This window comes from Pezoporus wallicus, unplaced genomic scaffold (assembly GCF_028554395.1).
Source record: "Pezoporus wallicus isolate ANWC-B61680 ecotype Strahan unplaced genomic scaffold, APGP_CSIRO_Pwel_v1 contig_4309, whole genome shotgun sequence".
Classification (NCBI taxonomy): domain Eukaryota; kingdom Metazoa; phylum Chordata; class Aves; order Psittaciformes; family Psittacidae; genus Pezoporus; species Pezoporus wallicus.
In genome coordinates, this window is record NW_026638191.1 from 2,004,121 (window position 1) to 2,028,532 (window position 24,412).

Consider the following 24,412-nt stretch of genomic DNA (forward strand, 5'->3'; position numbering starts at 1 on the left):
CATTTACTCATTTTCTAGTCAACTGGTTCAATCATGACTTCAGTGCCTTAAGAAGGTCTTACTAACTTGTCTCTTCTCATAGGAGAAACAGCAGAAAGCCTCCTAAATTCAGAATACTACATACAATGCAAAACCTTTGCATCTTCTGAGTTAGGCAACAGAAACCATGCACTGGGTGTAAGCCTACAACTCTGTATGTACGAAAACCAAATTCTTTCCAGGTCCTTTCTACTCTTTTTTAAGGTCACTTCTCCAATTACATTTCTGACCTTCTATATCTCAGGAACCTCAACACCAAATCCACTCCTCTCTCTCTCTCAGCATCATCCCTCTGTGACCCAAAGGCTCATCAGCCATTACACTCTCCCTTGCTAGCAACTTCAAGTAAGATGTATTTTAATCTCTATCTTGCCAAAGACAATATATATATAAAGAGATACCAAAGGTAGAACTCAAATTGACAGCAAAAGAATTATTCTCTGCAACCATAACTTTCAGAGAGTAATCCTGAACTTCTTTTGATTGTACCTGCAACACAGGCTCCTTCCTATACAAATGAAGAGCAAACCCAGCTGCACGAGTATTTGCAAATAAGGATCAGGAACCCAGGACTGACACTTAAAAGTAAAAAGGCCTTTAAATTGTGCACAAACCAGTCAATTTTATGAAGAACAAACCCAGAAAACTGTCTGAACACAAAGCCAGCAATACTTTTATGTGAAAGAAGCAATAGTGGGCAATCTGGTAGGTAAGATGGCCATGAGAGACAGATGACACTGAAGAAGAAATGAAATTTTAAGGAATTTCTTCATTAGTTGTGCCCAAATTATGATTTTTCCTGTTGTTGCAAATCATAAGAATGAATCAATGCATGAGTAGGAAAGAAAACCAAAACAATAAAAAAAAAGCAGTAAAAGTGTTTACTTTCTATCTGCCATATATAAATCACACTTGTATTCTAGTAATTCGAAAAAATGTTTGCAGTGAAACTTAAATACCTGTAAATCTTGGCTTAAGTTTTGGCTAGGTTACACACTGAAAAAAAAACCCTGTGAATCATTTGAATACATAAGGAATGACTTGCAGTTACGCACATAAAACAGGCACTGCAAGTTTCACATGCTGTCAGTAGGAATGAAAATGAAAATTCAGTGCTCCTGGCTGTGATTTGCTTGAACGTTTCAGGCAAAGCTTGGCACAGGTGTGTTTAGAAGAAGAAAGCACACATCTAAATTCTGCCTCTTAGCAACAAGATGTAATCTTAGTATTTGATTTAAAAGGCAGGTGATGAATCACAAGTTTTCATAAATAAGGAGATGGCAATACACCCTCTCTGTATGGTGTAAATGTCATGAGAGGAGGAGATGGAAAGCGAACTATCACATAGCTAAGCCACTACCATCTGCACAATTAATATATGTTCTAAGCAACGAGGGAGTAGGAGGGAAAAGCATCATCACTTATGACTATGTAGTCATTAGCCAAGTTCCTAATCTTCATTAGACAAACAAATTAAAACTCACCATTTACTGAAACTGTCACAGTAGCTTCAAAACAATACTCTAAAAAAGTCTGACTGGAGTTGGGTGAAAACGATGCATTTTTAAGCAGTAGTTAGTAAGCAGAAGCATGACATCAAGATAAAGTTACAATCTAATGCTATTAATCTAAGGCAACCCTCCTCCCTCCCCCAACCAGTTCAACCAATTTTTGCAATAAGGAGGAAAAGAGAGAACATTGCAAATCAGAGGAAAATGATGACTCAGGAGTTAAAAAAAAGGTCTGTAATTGAATGAAAAACTGATCATAAAAAAACACAACTGGCTTTCCAAAAGATTTAGAGATTGTACAGACTTTACATTAGGAAATTGCTTAACAGAAAGCCTGGATGAGCACACAGTGATAAGGCAGGATAGTAGTGTCAGGCAAAGCCCGAAGGGGAGAGGATAATGCATTTTCAAAGCAAACACAAGGAAGCGGGAGAACCTCATCAGTGCTAAGAATATATTTGATGAATTACAAATCAGGGATAGAAGGGACAGGACTGGGACGACGACGACACAGCCTCTGACACTGCCATTCACAGATCTCAACTTACATATAATAGCTTATTTTCATTACTACTCAATATTGAATATAATACAAAAGTAATGCTTGAATCGGAGAAGAGGAAGAGAAATGATTTTGCTGACAACACTGACCCTTTTTGCCAACATTGAGAGGCACTGATTTATCTAAATGGAAACTCTCCACCGATAACTAATAATCCATAAGGGGGATTTGTTACTTCTTGACCAGATATAAGTTACCACTATCTGCAATGTTCCTAGCTACAAAATGGCTTCACTAAAACTTTTTTAGTAGATAAATCCTCTGATGCAGAGCTGATGCCTTGCTCTTTTAACTGATATCCTACTTTCAGTACTGAGGACAAAAGATTATGTGTCACACTAGGCCTGAACTATCAATATCTTTTAAAAAGCACTTTGAACATTGTATTTTCCAGGGCTGGTAAGAACTACTGCACAAAAAGTAACTGAGTAAGACACTCCGCTTGCTCATGCCTGTCAAAGCTAATGAACACAAATGAACCTGCATTTCCTGCTCATTTCCCTCAACTGAAACGGAATTTTAAAAGTCTGAAAGTATGAAGACACCTTATTGCTTTTAACAGATCTTTTTTTCTGCCATGGGCACAATATTTAGTTTGCCACATTCCCACTCCATTTTTCAGGGGTGAAAAAATCAGGAATATAGTACTGATATCTTGAGATACTTGCTAAGGCTCAACAAACTCTCCAGGTTTATCAGCTTGGCCATCAGTAACATATCAAGCATAAGACAAAATGCAATATACAGATCCATTACCTAACAAAGAAAAACTAGAAGCGCTTTTTGTTACTTATTGCACTGACAAATGCAAAATAAAAAAAAAATATAAGTGAGAAAAACTGCTTTGTCAATACTTTTTTTTTTCTTTCATAAGCTTAAGTCGTAATTACCTTTTCCTTCTTGAAGCTACATAGTTCAGGCATTGCATCTATCAGTCATGTATTTTTCAACTGCCTTACATTGATCTGATATCTGTTACTTCCTCTGAACAAATTGCTAAGATTCTGTAATACATATAATGATTACCAGATGTAACACTTACCACTAGCTTTCATTCTTGGTATTAAACAAATATTACTCTCCATGGGTTTTTTTTCTTGTCTTCACTGCTATGGGATAGTATTCCCACTTCTAACAATCTCAGTGCTTTTATTCAGTCTTACCATTATTTCTATGACCAGGACACAGCATATCTTCCTAGAAATCCCATAGGTCACAGATATAGATTGCATTGAAGATAAAGCTGTACTGAAATAAAATGAAAAGATGAAACTTAAAGAAGATTAAATATGGTGAAGCAAACAAGATGTTACCAGGCAAGACAGCTAGAATGGGAGTCTATCTTTTTCAATACATGAAAAATACCTTCAGTGCTTGTGGAAACAAAATATTAACACAGGAAAAAAAAAAACCAAAAGCATAGCATCATAACACTATAATATCAGATTCTGAGCTATCCCTGCACATAACATTTTTAGATGTTTTTGAAATAATGTCAAGTGTTCAATATGACAAAGAATGTCACAATATGTAAATGCATTAAAAGCTTTGGATCTGTAAAGTTAAATCAAAGGAGGAGCAGAACAAGAGATGATAACAGGAAGCCTGACATAAACATCAAACTGCAGTTGCTGATGATTTACATGAGTGGGACCCCATGTGCAACATCAGTGAGTAACTGTAAAACTACCTGTGCAGGAAAAAAGTTTCTTCCTTATCCTTGCATACCAAGATCTTTATACTCTTAAACAGGATTTTAATCTCTTCTGGAACTTAGCTTGCATTCACGCTTCCTCAGATTTCTCAGAGTTGGGTTTTTTTCTCTTTTTTATGTTAGCTAAATATTTTTAAAACACCATAACTCTGAATCCTGCAGGGTAAGTGTCTAGAAAAGACTTCAGGACCCTTCAGAACCAGGTTAAGTTTTATCTATTTCTATTATTAAAGACATTTAACTGAAAACTAAGATCGCCTTCCCGGACACCAGCACCCAACATTTTATCAGCATCCTTCAATTTTAATGACATGCAAATAATTGCCCTGAAATTATACTGTGCCTTCTTTGTGGCATAAAAACTTTTTGTATCAGAAGCTGAACACAGAAACCTATAAAAAAAAATCATTATCTTGACTGTATCTACAGTATGTTTTCCTTCAAAAGGAAATACACTGCTCAGTCTGGTTGGGGGGCAGGGGGGGTGTGTGTGTTTAACACAGCAATGCTCTTGCACAAATCTTTTTCAGATAAATATTTCAGCTCTTAAATGTATTTTCTTGAAGGCATACCAAAGTTATGAGAAAATGACTAATGGCATGTCTGTCTTATGGCTATTCTATTACCTCTTTAAAAATCCAACAGCAACAAAAGTTATCACTCTGAGCTGTACATGCCATTTATTCAGCCACAGTATTCAAAGGCATTTCAGGATAACCATAATGCAGCATTTCTATGTTAGAATTAAATGCGGTTTGGAGACCGTCTTGTTGTAGAAACAGCCCACAGACTTATGTTTAAAGACATACAATGCTTTATTCTCAGTTGTTAGCCAAGAATAAAATGTAGTCTGGGATGTAATTATTAAATAAGCTTCTAATGTGTATAATTAAAAGGAGAGAAGGCTGAATATTCACTATGCACCCCCTTGCCTTTGTCTTGTTTCCCATCTTGTGCACTGATCATCATCTCTGCTTTTTACATACAGAACCAAACGGAGCAGATATGAGCCATCTTCTAGGGAGAGAATGATAAGATGAAAATACAGATGATGGTATCTCGCTGAAAGGATAGAACTTATCAGCAAGGTCTAAAAATAATTTACCTCCTCCGCTGACCATATCCAAACATTCTGTAGGCATCTGAGTTCAGGGGATTTCTAAGCTCTTTCCGAGTGGTTTTCATTGGCTGAAATTTTTAATATTTTGGTAAAAATATCTATGAAGTAGATTGTGAGAAGCCTTATGACCATGGTAAATTAATGTCTTGTTGCTCTCCCACATAAGCAGAAGCACTCAGAACTTTGTTGCAGTGTTTCTTCCTATGCAGAATCAGCTATACTACCTTGTTAAGGTACATGGCTGTTCTCAAACACACATCTTGCTTTTAGGTTATAAAAACCAAACCAAACCAAACCAAACATCACTAACCAAAGACAAAAGACAAACCCTATGCAAAGGCAAATGATTATTAGCTAATTTTTGCTAACATCCCCGTCAGTAACAACTGCCATAAATTTGGCATAACAAATAAGTCACAAATGACAAGAAAGGGGACAGAAATTGTGCATGTCAATATTGGAATAAAGAAATTTTTTCTTCTACCTCCAACATTTCTAGTGTTTACCCAGAGACTTCCCAGTGGGGATAGGATCAGGACTGATAGAAGTAACACACTAAAGTAGGCTAGAAAATCTGTGGCCCATGAGACAGAAACCTGAAAAATAAACGCTCTAACATTTGGTCCTAACCACACTGCACCAGTTTCAGTTAATGCAGATGGAACAGAGATTTCATAGTGTTCCCCCAACAGCTACTCATCCTTTGTTTCTTTGCATTCTGAAGAGAATGCACCATAACATTTTCAATATATACTAAATGCATTTTCCATAAGCACTTTAAATAAGCAAAGCACTGGCATGCAACACCTTCTACAGTAAAACTAACTTTTTCTTGCAATGGTTGTTAAAGTCAATCACTATGTTTTCTATGTGGAAGCAAATGTTAGCTTTATAATTCCCAGTGCCTTTACAATCCTGCACAGGGCTTTGGGAAAAGTAGATATTTTTGCATAAAAAGTTCATGTGCTTTTATATCCCCTTCACTTTTCAAGATAGATTATTGGAGCAAATATTTTTAAATGTCAGAGTTTTAAAATACAGTCCTAAGATAAACACATTTCAGTAAATAAATGATAACATACTTACAAGCTTTAACTCTCCGTTTGGGCAACAAACACGAGAAGATTGAAGCCTTTGTGCTGCAGGAAATCATGATATAGTTGCCATTATGGGAACCTGGTGGGTTGACTCACACAACTGGAGTGCTGCAATAGATGGCTATAAACCCTTCGGAAGGTATAGGCAAGGCAGGAAAGGCAATGGGGGAGCCCTGTATGTCAGGGAGTGTTGATTATCTAGAGATTAATGATGGCAATGATAGGGTTGAGTGTTTATGTGCAAGAACCAGGGAGATGGCCAAAAAGGCAGGTACCATGGTGGGAGTCTGTTACAGACCACCCAACCAGGATGAAGAAGCAGACAGAATATTCTGTAAGCAGCTATGAATGCTCAGAATTGCTATCCCTTGCTCTCGTAGAGGACATCAACCTACCAGATATCTGCTAGAAATACAAAACAGCAGAAGAGAAGCTGTCTAGGAGGTCTCTGGAGCATGTGGAAGAGAACTTTCTGAAACAGCTGGGGAGTGAGCCAGACAGGGAGAGTGCCCCACTGGATCCGTTGTTTGTGAACAACAAACTAGTAGGTGCTGAAATGGCTGGAGGCCACCTTGCATACAGTAATGACAAAATGCTAGTTTATGATTCTCAGAGAAGAGGGGGATCAGCAGAACTGCTACCTTAAAATTCCAGAGGACAGAGTTTGGCCTGCTTAGGAGCCTGACTGAAAGCATCCCTTAGGAGGCAGCTGTGAAGGGCAAAGCAGTGCAGGAAGAATGGATATTCATGAAGAAGGAAATCTTAAAGGTGCAAGAGCAGGCCATGCCCATGCGGTGAAAGACAAGCTGGCAGGGCAAAAAGCTGACACAGCTGAACAGAAAAATTGGCTGGAACTCCGGGGGAAAAAAGGAGAGTTTATGACCTTTGGAAGAAGGCTCAGGCAACTGAGGAGAGCTAAAAGGATGTCATGAGAAAATCAGAAGGGCCAGAAAAAGTGTGGTCAGCGGGACAAGGGCAGTTATCACCCGCCTGTATGCGGCAGAGGTAATGCCACACCTTGAATACTGTGTTCAGTTTTGGGCCCCTCATTACAAGACAGATCCTGAGGTGCTGAAGCGGCTTCAAAGAAGAGAGATGAAGGTGGTGAAAGGTCTAGGGAGCAAGCCTGATAAGGAGCTGCTGAGGGAACTGCAGGTGTTTAGCCTGGAGGCTCAGGGAAACCTTATAGCTCTCTACAGCTCCCTGAAAGGAGGTTGTAACAACACAGGAGTCAGTCTCCTCTCCCAAGTAACAAGCAATAGGACAAGAGAAAATGGCCTCATGTTGCACCAGGAGAGGTTTAGACTGAATATTAGGAAAAATGTCTTCACCAAGCGGGTTGTCGAGCACTGGAACAGGCTGCCCAGGGAAGTGGTAGAGTCATCACCATCCCTGGAGGTAATTTAAAACATGTGTAGACATGGCACAGAGGGACATGGTTCAGTGGTGGACTTGCCAGTGCTGGTTTAACAGTTGAACTCAATGATCTTAAAGGTCTTTTCCAACTCAAATGATTTTGTGATTCTATTTCACAGCATTTGTGAACTGGCATCCAGTGTCAGCAACAGCCATCACGCAACAGAAATTGTAACCTGTTGAAGGAAGTCTTGTATATTCAATAGTCTGCATTCATTGCAATTAATTTTATTCTTTAAAGAATGCCCTCAAGATGATGTAAGATCATCTCCTCAAGATGGAGAAAACAATGATTTCTCAATTTAGAAACTAAGGAGGATAACGCACTTTGGTGAACCCTCCCTGTGAAATGCACAGTGTGTATGCACAGTTCATATGTGAGAATAATTTGGAGACCTGAGCATTTGTTCTTTTCTGGCAGTCTCCCAGAAAAGAGAGTGTCCGCAGATTACATGCCATCGGAATCTATACGGTATTGATTACAGCCCTCAAAACTTCTTCTGCCTCAGAGACGCCAATTTCTGAGGGACTAGGCTCCAGATCATGTCACTGAAGTAATCGCTAAGGTCCTTTCTGTTCACAAGGAACATGTCTGTCTGTAGTCCTTTCCTTCTGATTTGATCTCACAGTCTCCTCCTGGCCCTGAGACATTTTTCCCATCTGCTCATACAGATGGCACATTCATGTGAATTTCAAAGAGCGGTTTTCCAAACTTCTTCTGTTCCCTCACTCCTCAAATTGCATGATCCTTGAGTAGCAGAAGCAGGGAGTGTTCTAGGGATGCTTATTCAGAAAGAAGAACTATGGAAAAAAAAATATTGCTTTCTTACACAATTGATTTAGAAGAGAAAAAACCTATTCTGTTGTCCTGGGTTCAGCACTAGCAGTCATGTTTCTCCTTTGTGGTAGCTGGTGCAGAGCTGTGTTTTGACTTCCAGCCTGGGAACAATGTTGGTGTTGGCTGGTGATGGCTGATGCAAAAATTCTGCATTAGAGCCTAAAGATCAGTGATAAGCATGGCTTAAAAGTGCTTTTCTGCAGATGTTTACACACACCAGCGGAGTCTGGAGAACTTATCAGGAAGCAAAAAAAAACCCAAAAAACAAAACCCTGGAATTTCTTGTAACTTCTAATTTCTCCCCTAAACACGGCTAAATATTGTTCCAATAAAAGGTTTCCTCAGCTGCTTTGCACACTGAGGGCCATAAGAAATTTAAATTTTCACAGGAATAAGGAATAGGCAATAGACCCAGGAAATACAAGAAAAATATTTTAAAAATAAGACTTAGATTTTAGTTCAGGCAATTCTGATTTCTCAGAAAACATTTTACCATTTTTTTAGAGCTCAATAACAAAATATGACAAGACAACAGATGAATAAAAGCTGTTTTCTTCACAGAGATTCCATTCAAGAATAAAGGATAACCCTTTGAAACAAAACAAAACAAAACACCACTAATATGCCCAAGTATTTGCACCTTCAGTTAAAACACTTGCTAGGAAAAACAAGAAATAAAGCTCCTTCCATTTAATAAATAGTATTCTACAATGTCTTGCAGTAATGTTCATAAAAGTAGAAAGTGACTGTGAGGTATTAGCTCTAAAGAGTGTCATAACATTTATTTTCCTTACAAACACAAGGCCTTAAAGTTTCACTCATGAAGCTCTCTAAGCCTGCCCCTACTTATGACATCCATCTCAGATTTTACCAATTTGAGACAAAAAAATATGTGTGAGTAGAACTTAATGCATATATACATGCACTGTATTTACATATCAAACATATATTATGTATTTAAGCATATGTGTGCATACACATATTTAACATCCATCTCAAGAGCTGAGTCTTGATCAGTGTTTTCTGGATTTTAGGCATGTGCTTTCTATGTGAAATTTCAATTGCCAGGATTACCAACTATCAACTAAAATGATATGATAAAAGACATTACAGAGGGGAAATTGGATAGATCGCTGTAATTCTAAATAATGTTAATATTTAAATTTCAATTCAAGATTAAATGTTTGATGACCTCTATTTGGTTTTGGAAAACGCAATATCCTTGGAGCAACTTAAGCTGTTACATGGTTCTATAGCTGATGGAGTTTTTCTTGCTAATATAGACCAAATGCCACAGTCTGTCTGTTAGGCAATAAAACTCAGATTTTTTTTCACTTCATTGCAATGTAATAATCTTGGATAATAGGGCTTTTAATGGAAAGATTCCTGTGACTTAAAGCTTTTTCCTTATTAAGCTTAATTGAATTAATTATTCACATACTAATGATTTAACAGCCATTTCATATAAAATAAAAGGAAAAGACCCTCTTGAATACTTATCCCATACTTAAGATCTAATAAAGGAACTGAAGTAGAAAGATATCTTTGTTTTCTTTCAGATAAGGGAGGTATTTAAAATTCAACTACCCTCCCTCCTGCTGTGGATGGAGGTGTTCTGAAATTATACAATTCCAAATCCTATAGCAAAATGCATCTTTAATCTATGAGTCCTTAATGGAAAAGGATATTTATGACCATCAAGTGATCTCCTCTTTATTCCAAAAATTGCATCTTTCCTAAACTTAGCTCATTTCGTGCTATGTAGGAAAAGTCAAACAATGTGATTCTAAGGAGAATGGAACAGATTTGTATCTATAAACCAGCTATCCCAAGGTGCATATGAAGGCTGGCATTTTATAATTCTTCATGATAATGCTTGACACTTATGTAGTGTTTTATGGGATCAAAGCACTTCAGAAACTAATTAATTAATCTTCACAACACCCCTGTGAGAAGACAGGTTTTAGCATTCCAATTTAATAAATGGAATAACTGAGGCAGAGGAGCTGTATGATTTGTTTCATGTCACAAAGACAATCCAGGTCTTCAGTTTATGTATCATTTAAAATAACAGCAGTTCTGTTTCTGTGCTGAGTTCCTGACTAAGAAAACAGAATCTAGTAACTACTTTGCATGAGAGCTGATGATACCTTGCATAGATAAAAATTATTTTACTTAAGCAACACACTGGGATTCAAGTTTCTTTCCTTATGCTGGATCTATATGCACCATGCAAGACAAGAACTGGTATCTGACTTGCCCTATTTGGCTTTCCAAACAATGAGGCTGGATGAGGGGAATGCTTCCTTTTTAATGCAGGTGATGATTTGTGCTCAAAATTCTGCATAACTGTGCAGCATTCTTCACAATTTTTCTCTGTTGTGTCTTCACAACAGCTACATGACTTCAACTCAAGGCAATGTTTTACTACGTTCACGTTTGTTTCTGCCTGTTTTCAAAAAGCTCCTGCTTTGAACACTTGTATGCAATATTTGAAGGTTCTTATGGATGCGCATGTATGCTCTTAACAGCCTTGACAATTTGGACACAGGAATCCAATTCACCTGATTTCTTGTGAAAAACTAAACTACTGCATGCCAGACTGTGAACTGACTTCCAGTATTGTTGGCAACTGAAAATTCAGTAATTGTACCTGTGAGCATGAGCACTAACACAAAAGCTATCCAGTTACCATAATGGAAACACTTGTTCATAGTACAGTCTCATGCTCAAACAAGTCTTAAATAAATCACTTTTCACTCTCTCTTTGCAATGCTTGTATATGCCCTTATTGTAATATCAAGAAATGTAGTGTTATATATTTATATAAAATAAAAAGAATGACAAAAAGTGATATCCAAAATCAAGAAAACTTATATGTTTAACTGGGGCAACAGAAAGCTACTATACCATTACATTCCTTGTTTTAGGATAAGCATCTGAATCTTTTTATTCAAGAAAACATTTTCAATCTGAAGTTCTGTGTCACTGCATGACACCTTGTCTTCTTGCTGGGCCAAGATGACTAGGGCAGAGACAGTAAAAGGGCCTAGTGTCTAAGGATCGTTAACGTATTTTTCAAACAAGCATTTAACATGTAAATTTCTGGCCCTCAAATTTACATTACAATTTACTGATGATTTGATGTCCTTGGCATGCCACTTTCAAACACCCTCATGAAGCTATGTCTGGTTTATAATAATGTTTCTTTTTACAAATGGCAACAGTACTTTGAGATACTATTGAAAGAGGAAGCCGGCGCTCAAACTGAGAAACAAGAGTGACAGAACAGCATCTCACTGCAGGGCTTTCTTTTAAGTCACTCCAGAGTACCTCATTATAATGTTTCTTTCATTTTCTTCCTGACACTAGACAAGTTTCAGTGAAGGGCTGCACAGCCAAGAGCAGCTGCAAGGTGATGAAATCAGAAGCACCTGCCCCTGGACAGTTACCATGATCACGAACACGGCATCCAAAACAGCATCTTCCTCCCCAGAAAAGAAGCCCAGGTCCTTCTTATCCTCTCCGAAATCCCCAAATTGAGAAAGATGCAAATGCTTGATTTCTGAGAAAATTTTTGTTTAGCATGGAAGCACATTTAAAGTCTTTAAATAACTTCTGTCCACCATCTGGAAATATATTTTTGTCACAAAAAGGCAGGATAGATAGATCTCTCTTGCAGAGGAAGCTGAAGAATTACAAGGATATCTGAAATATTCTGCATGGCCCAAAGGCATCATTTTAATTCCAGCTAGCACAAATGATTTTATGGTCCTGAAACTGAAAAATGAAAATTTACCTCCACATTATGCTTAAAAAATAAGCCCTATCAAGCAGGCTGGGGGTGGTGTCAGAAGCAGCAAAAAGTAGCAAAAGAAAGATCAGATGATTTACTGAAGGATGTCTGATGTGAACAATTCACCTCTCAAACAGTATGTTCTAAGAACTAAAGGCATTTAGAAAGGCAATTGCTTTGTAAACTGTCCATCAGATTTTGTAGATAATAAGCTGCAAATGAGAAGTTAAATTGCTGAACAAGTCTATTAATGCAACAAAACTGCCCAAGGCTATTTTAACAGAGTAAAGTGTGGGAGAATCTATTTCACTTGCAACACTGAAAATTTTCAAGCAGCTGAAGCTGAGTGAGCAGGCAGCACAAGGCACAGCTGAGAACACTAAATCCAAGCATCCGCGACTGTTCTGAATTCACATGACACAATGTTGGTAGCAAGAAATAAAGACAGGATAAAGCAAGACCAATGTACACTTAATTCACTCATTTACAAGAGATTGCTAGATCACATCAGTCAAATAGGAACTATTGCTGGTTGGGTTAGAAACTCATAGCTTGCAATATATTAAATAAATCTCAGTAACTAGAACTTTTCGGCTTTCAAGTGGCACAAGTCTTTCATTTCCAACAAAACTACTCTGTTCTACTTCTTTATGTTTTTATTTTGGCTAAAAAGGATGGAAATGTCATCATTTCACAGGATGTGGACACTATCAGAACTTGTGTATGTTCTATTTTTCAGTAAAAACCACCCACAAGCTTCAGTTACAGAACACATGAAAACAGCCAACTGAAGAGGTACAAAAGTATACAGCACTCTTTGCCATGTAATCATCATTCCTCATTGTCTAACCCAGTGTTGCAGAGTTCACTTTTGAGGACTGCTAGAATTAAGTGTACGCAAGAGTAAATATCTCTAAAGCCAGCCTACTGAAGGTGCAAAAGCACATCTAACATCTTCATCTTCAGCCATTTATTCAATGATATTTAATCATAGTATTCTAAACTTATTTTCCTCCTTATTCTGACACACAACACCCAGATGGTCTCTTCCAGCAAAGAAGTGCATTCCAACCTTGGAAAACTTCCAGTGCTTCCACAGACTGCAAAAATCAGAGAAGCGATTCTTCCCCAGAACGACACAGAATAAACCAGAAGACAGCTGAATTTTCTGTCTGCATTTCAGAACAGGTTTGATGTCAAAAGTCAGGGGAAATTTTTTTATATATATGTACATATCGACAAAAATAAACTTAAGAAACACCAGATCTTATCTATCATAGCAACTATTTCTGCTGTGTGTATTATATAAACCAGATATTTCAGGATACAGGAATTTAGTTAAAGCCATGTCTTTTCCTGAGTTCTGGCTGCATATGTCATTCAAGCTTTGCTCAACCTACTGTACACTGATTGTTATCCTAGATTTGAATCTTGATCCTCCAAGTTTACTTTCCTATGTACATTGTCAAATCACTAATATCCTATTGCAAGTCATCTTACCTACCAACAGATAGCAATTTTCCCTGAAATGACTCTTCATTTAAGACTATATGTTGCAATTTTCTATCATTTTAGTGATTTAAATACATCATCTGTTTAATGTCCTGGTCTTGGCAGCAAAGAATTTTCTTGCCAGATGGAATATGAAAATAATATGAAATAAAACATTTATTTTTAATTGGGAAAAAAAAAAGTTCAGTTGTATTTGTAAATACCATACTGCAACTGGAATAGAGAAAAAAAAACATTTTCCCAAAACATAAATAGCTGGCAGCTATCCCTCAGAAATAAAAATCCCTCTAAACCTAAAAGTAGCCAATATGTCACATTCTCTGTAAGAAACTGGTCACAGTTCGGTTACACACTTACCTTATGCCCTGTAGCAGTGAATAGGGCAGGCTACAAGGACATCATAACTACCATATAGATGTCTACATTCATTAGTTCCCATTTCTCTCTCACCCCTTTCACTGACAGTATAAGGCAGGTGCTTACAAAATTGCCTCCCTGAAATTTACTTTCATAATGTTTAACCTAACCGGATCTGACACCATGCACTGCATGGGTTCTGTTAGGAAACACAAAAAAACAATGTTAAGGGATCACTGCTTCTTACATCCAAAATAGAAACTGAACTACAGGAGCATAAAAGAATGAGATGGTTACATCTCTACATTACCATTTTGGTAATAAGATGATTTGGAGTTCAACGAATTTGATTACAGCAATCAAAGTAAATGAAACCGAATTAACAGTAACATATGTATGTCTGTGTGTGCGTGTGTATACATTTATACATGTTTATAAATAGATCTTTGGGGAGGCAAAAGTAAAATTTCAAGATTTAAAGGAATTTCAATGTAGTAGCATACATTTCAAAGTCAGAATATGCCACTGCAAGTTTAAGCTGAAGTAAATTAACGCAGCCATAACAGTAATGATTTTCAGAACAGTAATAGTACACAGAGGTTTTTTTAGATGATATGTGGAAATTAATACTAAGCGGGCATTAAAAATATCACTACTCTGGACACTTTAAATCATATTAATTTTGAATTAATCTTAGATTAAATAGATAGTTAAAGCTTTTAAAAGCTATAAAACTGAAACCTTACCATTAGAATCACATCATTGATTGCTACATGGTCTAGCAAAGGCAAAAGCAGAATAAGGCCAATCATACAATTCTGTTGTGTTACCAGCAAGTGTATTTGCCACATCCACACCAGTATTTGAAGGACATTTTAGCCAGAAAGACTTTCCAAGACCTACTCGACTGCGTCTTAAGGAGCAGGAGGAGGACGGAGGGTCTTCTACACTTCATCACAAAAATTTGTCCATGGATCATTAATAATTCAGGGTTTGTGAGGGCAATTATCCAACTATGACAGACCAATATTAATACTGAGGTTTGGTTTTTGCCCTTGGCAGTCCCCTTTCCAAACCTCCCTGGAAACAGGCTACATCCTGAGGACAGGCAGAGAGAAATCTTAACTGGAAAAGATAAAGCTAGAAATAGAAGTACTTCTTTTCAAAATCATAACATGGCTTTTGTAACAGTTCTTACCCAAACAGTGTAATATTTTGATATATATATATATTACAAAAGTACATGCACACAAATGCAGTCATGATTTCTCTAAAATAAACTTACATATCCAAACAACTGAGACCAAAGAAAAATTCTTCATCCAATCCCACTACCTATTGTGCCTTTAAATTGGGTGGGGTTTTTTGTTGTTGCTTTGGCTTGCCTTGTTTTTTTAACCTATGTTACAAAAGCTAGAGAAAAAAAAATGTTAACCATCAATTTCTTCCTTTCAGTGGAAGAACAAATAGCATTATGTTTCTTACAACACTCAAAACAGAGTGCGTGAATTTATATAAAGTAGGAGAGCTGAACAGTGACCTATCTACTATATCCACTGTGAAGTACGTTTCACTAAATGCAGCAAACAACCTCAAGGACCAACCCCCAACAAGGTACAATGATGAAAAGAAAGATTCTTTTTGTTAAACTAGCATTACTAGATCCCAATTTCCATGTAAGTAAGAATAATAATCGCTTCATTTCTAACAGCAGCTAACAACTTTAATCAGTCCTGCCAGGACTAGAGACTATTCTCGAACTAGAAAACAAAATGGACTTTATAAATATCTTATAGTCAAAAGGTAGACCTCTTCTTGTCGTGGACTTATCTATTAGGTTTCAATTCATGTTGCACAGCCCCTACACTAGAATTCACTGCCTCTCCAAGAAAAAAGAGGTGTCCTTTCCTCTTTTGCTGTTCAAGTACATAGTTGCAGCTGGACCCATGACAATTACAGCCCCTAATCTTTTATGACAGGTAGGGGGAGTACACAGCGACTGCCCTCAGCATACAAGTCATTTCAGAACAAGGAAACAGAGCCAGAATTCACATCCATCATGCATCTTGTGCGAGCTCACAGGGCAAAGAGACCACATGAAATGTACCAAGCTGAGTCTTGAAAGGGATGTAAGAATTGATAATCACAAATACAAGGCTGCTAGGTATACTGGAACATTAGAAATTTTTTAATAATTTTCTATTGACCTAAGAAAAACTATTGACCTAAGAAAAAAATTCTTCTATATAGCTTTATTTTGAGCTGTGTGCAAGTTCTGCAATAGAAACAACATACAGAATTATTATAAAACCATTTTGGGTACCATACAGTGATAGCAAGTATTGAAAAAAATAACTCTGAGAAATAAAGGTTCAAAGCATTAATGTTTAATCTAATTAAATAGCTTTAAGTAAAGCTAAAAAATAGACAAGATTTCACTTTACCACATCATAAAAGATATTAAGAGCGATTTGCTATATATGCTCAATGAAGCAATACCAGCACCAATTCAGCTAAACAGAGTTGGGTTGTATTTCACTTTCACCATTTCAAGAAACCAAGCATCTGTTGGTTCATTGAGCAGCAAACCAATGGACTGACCTGCTCCCAGCCATAGTGCTGAAACCTGAACTGCTCTCACCCAGAAAACACAACTGGACACAGTATAAACTGCTAGATAATAACCAGCAACAAAAGAGCAAATAATGTAACTCAAAATGACTTCGTCAGATATGGCAAAATGTTTCTCTGCAGTTCATAAGAGAATATCTGGCCTATGCCAAGGATTTAACAATGAAATCTATTGTTTCAGTTTCTGGAAAAAATAAAAATAATAAAAAAAATTTTTGCAATTTTTTAATAAAATGCTCTACTTGGTCTCAAGTTTCATAAAAACAGCCATGGTGCTGCCTGCAAAGGCACTTAGGTACTTTGCTGTTGTGGTCACACTTCAAGAAGGCATACTTTGCTGTGTACCAGATGTAGCCAGTTTTATTTCTGTTAGTAACTATAACGGCCCTTTATTTTTCTTCCTTTATTTTTTAAGTAGAAAAATAATCTGTCAGCTATAAAAGGCAGTGCTATTCCTTAAACACAGAGCAAGCTGAGGAGCCAGGGAAAGCCCAATTTTTTTTTCACTAAGTGGAAAACATTCTACACTGAAGGATGAAATCAGCATCGTGCACGTTAGGAGAGTGCCTCAAAACTAAAGTACCTATCAAGTGAACGTTTTCACGCTTTTCACTCCCTTTTTCTGGAGGTGAATCACCATCTGCCACAGACTGCAAGAGTCCAGGTCTCATCCAGACAGGAGGCACTTCAAGCCTGACTCGAGCATACTGGTGAGAGCACTCATTTACTCTCTCTCAGTCTCAGGGAGACTGGGTTGTACCTAAGAGCTAGAAGACACTGCCACTTGCCTTTACAGCTGGGTAGAAAATAACCATGTTAATAATGCATGTGTCTTGACATAATAGTTACAGACAGACAATAGAAATCTCAAACGAAAATGAAAGAAATACACAAATAGAAGTTTTAAGAATAATGTTCCCCAAAATTATTATTGCATATTTTTCTCAATATCAAAATATGAGGCATTCTAGATTTAAATTCTGCAGCTTTTTTTTTTTTTCTAACCCAGTCAATGCTTTCTCTCTATTTTGTTACCTGCTCACACCATTTTCTCAGTCATCTTTTGCAGGAATATTTGCAAATCACTTTCTTGGAAATTATTTTTTTCTATAAGCGTTGCTAAATAAACAGTTCCCCAGTTTCCAGGATTTTCAGAGTGAAGTTATTCTGCTCATTTCTCCAGTTGCCACCCTCCCTACAGTCATACATGATAATACCACCAGGCTGAAAAACTTTTTGAGTCATGCCTCATCTCAGTGAAAATCAGAAAACTGATTCATCTGTGTAGCATACAAACCAATCTACTATTCAATCAAAAATATTTACAGAAATGTATCATTTAGTTAGACTATCAGTTCAGCTGTCATACAGCTTCTCTTTTTGCCTCTAATCCTCACTTTGTATTTCTTATTTCAGTTCCTGTGAGGAAACAGCTTTAAACCTGGCTTTTAATCCAGAATGAGTTTTTAAAATAATATTTACAGTCTTATCTGTCCTTAATACAAGTGTCTCAGCTGCACTAAAAATGGCAGTTTATCAACACAATTTACATAAAATAAGAATAAAAACCATTGTCCATTCCTAGCATACTTAAATTTAAATTGCACCTGGAATATAGTAAATTATACAGAATACAGCAATAAAAAGAATAGCATCAAAAAAGGTAAAGAATATATTTTAATTTGAAGCTATGATATACAGACTGAAAATAAAAATAGAGAAGAGTCAGAAATGATTCATACTGACCTGAGTCCATAAAGGACTGTCCCATCTGGATGCAATCGGATCATTCTGTTCTTCACGGTGACACCATGCACAAATGACTTCTTGTCGTTCAGAAAATAGGTATCAGGAACCCACAGCTGATCAGCTACTCTGTTGTCCAGAGTAAGGTTTAGAGGTATTACATTGTAAGACAGCCTCTTATCCCTCCACGCTTGCTGAAAGTACATTGTCAAGGTATAGTCCTGTGGTTATAAAAACAAGAAAAAGTTTGCATTGAAACAGAGAGCATACATATGCAAAAAAAAAACACCAAACACCAAATTATACAAATGCACATCTATTCATTGCAACTGTTTTTAAAGGCAAACAGTGGCGTTCAGAATTTCTATAAGTGAATTATTTATTTTTACAGTACTGAACATCTTGTGTATACTTAATAGGAGAAATGAGAACACAGAAAAGATGGGGTATTTACATTTTATGAATGACTTGGAAGCTCTTATTTCAGTATTTAAAAATAAAACAGGAAAAGTATTGTAGAGGCTTAGCAGTCGGCAATTCCTGTAGCACTGCAGAAGCCTGGGAGTTCTAAGAAACGGAATATTCACAGATCTGAATTTCATCTCATGGTCTCCACTGTATTCAGTAGAGCTCTGGATCAGGTCTTGTATCTCCGAAGTTGCAGTTACCACCCAAACACTTCTCTAAATTAAAATCTCTTCAAAGTCTGTTAACTTTCCCCTGGGCACTGAAATCAATGGGAAGTCTCTGAGGTTTCTACGCAACAGAGCCTTAGTATTCTACTTAATTTTACAGATGAAGTAACTCTGGTTACTTCAATGGAGCAATTCAGAGAGCACAATTAAGCATCTGGGTAAATATCTGCAGTATTATGAGACTTGCTCTGTCTAACATACAGTACTTTGGAGATGTTTGACCTTGTAGTGTTTTAGAGAACAATATAATTACAAAAATTATATTTTTTAAGACATGTTATGCAGAGGCAGAATATTATCTATGAGCCTATATTAGAAAAACATCCATAAATAATATACAAAGGAGTTGTATATCTGATCACAGACCATTGGAGACTGTTTCTTACTTAAGAAATACCAAAAGGAGGAATATTCTAAAACCCATTTTTTGTTTTGCTTGTTCTACAGTAGACATGATCAGGTCCCAGCCTACTTTGATTTAGAACTCATATTTCACATGTACTTGATTAAATAGTGAGAACTGTTAGCTTACAAAAGATTGCTTTCAAGAGAAAGCCAACAAAAGCTGCTGTTATTATCAGCAACCCCAGGAGATTCAGCTATGTAAGAGTATAAGTCTGTATCTACACATCAGTCTGATGCACCTGAAAACAAGAATTCCCACCTAACTTAGAACAAATAATAAATTATGGTGACTATATCCCACAAACCAATTTCTAGCACTGCCTAACAAAGTAAAGTATGCAAGATACAAATATTTTAATGTATTAAATTGCAATACTAGTTCTCATTAGCTACTGGATATTTTAAAGGAGAGACCACTATTGAAACTGTTTTTATTACAGTTAGCAAAGAAATATTAATCTTCCTGCCTAAATACTTTAAAAGCACCTGCAATAACTGTATTTTACAAGCATTTTCATTTTAAAAAACACATGGTAGAATGTCACGAACATTAACAAAACTGTATAATTACAAGTTACACCAAATGAGTTCTTCCAATTATTTTACTACCAAATATATTTACCTGGTAACTACGCTAATCTGACCAATTTTCATTATTTGAAATCTCTTTCCCTTCCCACCCCCTCAGGATCAGGATGAGTCTGCTTTCAAGAACGTTCCACCTACATCTGAAGAATTTTACTGTTATGCTTCATCACTGTTCTGATTCACAACCAGATACCAGGAAATGTTCAGTAATATATCGCCAGTAAGAAAATATATTAAACTTCATTAAACTAATATATCACAACATAAAGTAGATGAGCTGTAGCAATTGCTCCCCTATTATCCTTGGAAGGTTGCTTTTTATTCCTATTCTAAGGAGTAATCTACATTTATTAGTATATTGCCTATATATAGACCATGCTTCCCTCTTTACACCTCAGTAAAAGCGGAAAAGAGGAGGAGGAAGAAAACTAAACATGCATGGTTCAGTGCATAAAAATGAATTACATAAAACTGTAAAATTGGAGCACTGGTATAGCTGAAAGAAAAGCCAAGCCACCCGGCTCGAGTTCAGAATCAAACACACTGTGTTCCAGAGACAGAGCTGGTGTTCCAACTCAAAATTATTTGTCATCTGTTGGCCCTAGTTTTTCAGATGTGACCAGAGTTTCGGGTCATCAAAACAGGATGCCTTAAATATGTTTTTATAAAACCCTCACAACCCTGATTGCTTTGGTTGGTTTGGTTTTTTGTGTTTTTTTTTTTAATTATTATTAAAAATAAATGTGTTCCAAGCTACATATTTCAAAGTATAAGTGAGTAGTCAGAAAAAAGGAAAACCTGTCATGTAGGTGCAATTCATTCCTTAACAAAGGAGGGAGGCATCTGTTTTCAAAATCCAAAATGAAACAGTAATTCAAAAAGATGATGTGGAGGTACAAAGTGTCCCTGAAGGATCCAAGACTCTTTATACTTTGAGATTAAGAATATTGTCATCTAGCAGAAATACAACAAGAAAAAGAGTCTGTTAAACTCACCCTAAATATGGGAATCCCTGTCTATTCTACGGATAAACATCAAAACAATCATGCAAACATCTTGTCAATAGGAAACCAGCAAACAAAAGTAGATGAGTAGAATTGACTAGTAAAGGATGATTTTATTTTGTTAAGGCCTTCACATCCTAACAAATCACAGGATGGGACTGTTAGAAGCTTACTCTAAGTATGAAGATGAAACAGGAGTTAATTCATTTAAAAAGCCTAGCACAGGGCAATAATTAATGAGTTGAAAGAAGTACCAAACCTCACAATGATTCTGTCATTGTATATCAATACACATATATAAACTACAAAGGTACAGACTATTTCCAATACAGGCATAATAAAGAGACACACTGTACAAATAGAATTAAAGAGGTTCATCAGTTACCCTGAGCACCTGAAGCTTGAAATGCTGTACAAAATTTTATCAGAATTGCCAAAGTTAAGCAAAACATAGAATATAAATAAATACTGGATTTTCTGTAAATACACAAATATTTTTATTTGTATGCCTTTCATTATTCTATTGGTCACATAGGTTTTTTTTTCCCCGGACACAGAAATTGAAGCAACAGAAAATGGATGGTTACTCCTATTCTGTCCTGATCAAAAAGATCTCTTTTCCTCATCAGTTAAAGTTCAGTTTCACAATTTTCTTACTTCACACAATGAACAGAAGAGCAGCAAATATTAGAGAAAGTTAATCTTAATGCAATTTTTCTTCTGTGAATAAAAAAAGTAACAAACTGTTTTCTTTGTATTAGCATATTTATGAGTAACCTTTTTCCTGAACCTTATGTTTGTGCAGTGGTTGTCTGCAAACACTTTTAGCTGATGAAAATGTAAATACACTGGGAGATTTCAACTTCAATTTTGATATATAGAGTTGTTAGAATTGTTACAGACAGCCAAGCTGTAAGTTAATGACCAGCAACTTAACAATCCAAGGGAAGATACCGTGCAAGAAAGCATCAGATCTGAAAACCTATACTTCTATAGTCTTTCATTTCATTAATACTTTCAAATAAAAGTTTTTTTAAGCCAAAAAACAGAAACAGTAGTTTGGCACTGCTGCTGGTTTAAAAAGATGAGAACACAAGTCTAAACTGACCCATGGGCCAACTACTGTGAGATGTATATTTCTGGTACTCTTTTTATATTGGAAAAAGGATCAAGGCAAATAAAGAATGATAGTTCATGAACTTCCACAATGACAGTGGGAGTCTAATACAAAACCAGGTGTAGAATTTTTCTAAGCATGAGGATAAGGTGCAATGTGAGAAAAACAAGATTTAAAAACAGGGCTGATTTGACAGTGCAGATTAAAAATGTACACCAACATTTGTATTAACAGGCGTATAACACAGCTTCCGAAACACTTTGGATATTAAAATCAGGAAACGATGGAGGAGATAAAAAAAAGTAGAACGAATATTCTGTATATTATAACAGAGAGCAGCATGGAGTTGAAGAAGTTATTTACTCATCAGTAATGAATGGAGAACTCATTTGTGGTTTGGCTTAAATCTACTTCTCATCACTTTCCTGGTTATTCCTAAATTGTAAAAATACTACGTTTCCCAGTTTGACATTTTTAAAGCTAAATCATTTCCTTCTGAAAGCACTTGATGGTAAAGATTTTGCCTGAATACTATTTACTTACCATGTACATTTAAAAAGCTGTCTGTTGATAACACATTTAAAAGTGCCATTAAGTAAATTATTAAATGCACACACCTACACTGCAAAATCTATTTTGATATATTAAAAGGTATTATATACATAAGAAAAAAGAAGCAAATGTTAACTTTGTGTCTGAGGAGTAGAATTATCACCGATGTGTGTAGTTTCTACAGTGGGAAGCACACACTTCACTACTCTGATGTTCTATATAACAATTCAAAACAAAGTATTTTGGGCTAAAGGAGTTTCAGTTGATTTATTTCAAAAGCCATGTCTTTCCCTGCGTGCTGACTGACAATCCTTTCAATCTTCATTTCATTTAAAACCAACCACTACAATGTTTGATTCCTAATTACCTATCTCACACATCAAGAAAGTTAACACAAGAAGTCTGCTCTATTAATACTAGAGACACTAAAGTGACTTACATAAGAGTTGAATGAACTGTAGAAAGAATGGGAGATACCAAAGAAGTGTCAAAATAAATTCTGTCATATGCTCTTTCAAAAAAGTAGTTTTTACATTCTGCAAATTTTTACTTAAAAAAAAAGACAATGACATCAAGAGCCCTAGACAGAGTTCAAGTTGAACTCTCTTGATCTATTGAGTTCTGCTTCCCAGACTGGCTTCAAACCCATGAAACACTTCTAGCTAATTCTGTCTCCTGAATCTTACCAGGTAGTTTTTCTTGTCAGGAATTGCATGATCTGAAGTTTGCAATATTTCCAAAAAGGAAAAGATCCTAACAAGTAAGCTTACCATCTATTCTGCAGCAGCCACCCCAGAATTATTCATCAGCAATTCTCATTTCTCAGCTGAACAAATAATCAAAGAAGGGCTGTTTATCTCCCACAACAGTTCTTAGAAAAAGACAGTATTATTGAATCAAGCAAGATTTGTGCATGAAAGCCAAACAGCTGTCAGCAGAGCTTGACTCCTAGACATAAAGCTACTGATTATATGAAATCTGTAGTAAGAGACTGTTTACCATTTCAGCGACAGATCATGAATTTGTGTCTACTTGGTACTACTGACAGTAGCCAGTATTATTATTGTTTCTACACAGTGATTTATACATTGTACTGCGATGCAGCATCATTACATTTCACGCACTGAAATTAAAGCAGTTACGGCTTGATATGTTTCTTGTAACGTCAATTAGTTTAGCAAGCCACTGTGACACTGGGTTTGAATTTCTGACAAGTCACACAGCCTGAACCATGATATTGCATTTACTGAGCCAGCAATCTGTGTGTCATTCCAATCAAAGAGCATCTGCCATGTGTCTTTTAGCTCTCTCTGATTTGCTGTCTTTTGATAAGAGGAAGATTGATTAAAGTGAACTTGCACTGAAAACTGTAATCTAACTGCTATTTGCTCAAGAGAGTCATGTATCTTGATAGCTTCAGATTTTTCTCTTGGGAAAAGATCTAGTCCTCTTTATACAGCATTGCAGGATTCTCAGAGGAACAAAGCAAATGCAAAGATGAATAAACGCAATCAATACTCACTTTCAAGATAAGTTAGGGAAACTATTTTTCTGCCTCAAAATTATTATTATGCAGAATTATTTAGTCATGCATTCAAAGTAGAATAAAATAGTTTAAGCTACAAAAATATCAAAAAGATTTATATTTGATTTTCAAATTTTTCTTTACTTTTGTATCACAAGCCATTTAACAGATCATTTCCTACGCAATT

General features: G+C 36.3%; 1 protein-coding gene across 3 annotated transcripts in view; it reads right to left on the reverse strand.

Annotated features, from left to right (window-relative positions):
* Positions 1-24,412, reverse strand: part of GABRB2 (gamma-aminobutyric acid type A receptor subunit beta2) — a 156,722-nt gene that overhangs the window by 84,103 nt on the left and 48,207 nt on the right. For all 3 annotated transcript variants that reach the window (XM_057409860.1, XM_057409859.1, XM_057409861.1), the window contains one exon: positions 18,340-18,560. In XM_057409860.1, the coding sequence (XP_057265843.1) occupies positions 18,340-18,560 (221 nt within the window). The remainder of the gene's footprint in view (positions 1-18,339; positions 18,561-24,412) is intronic.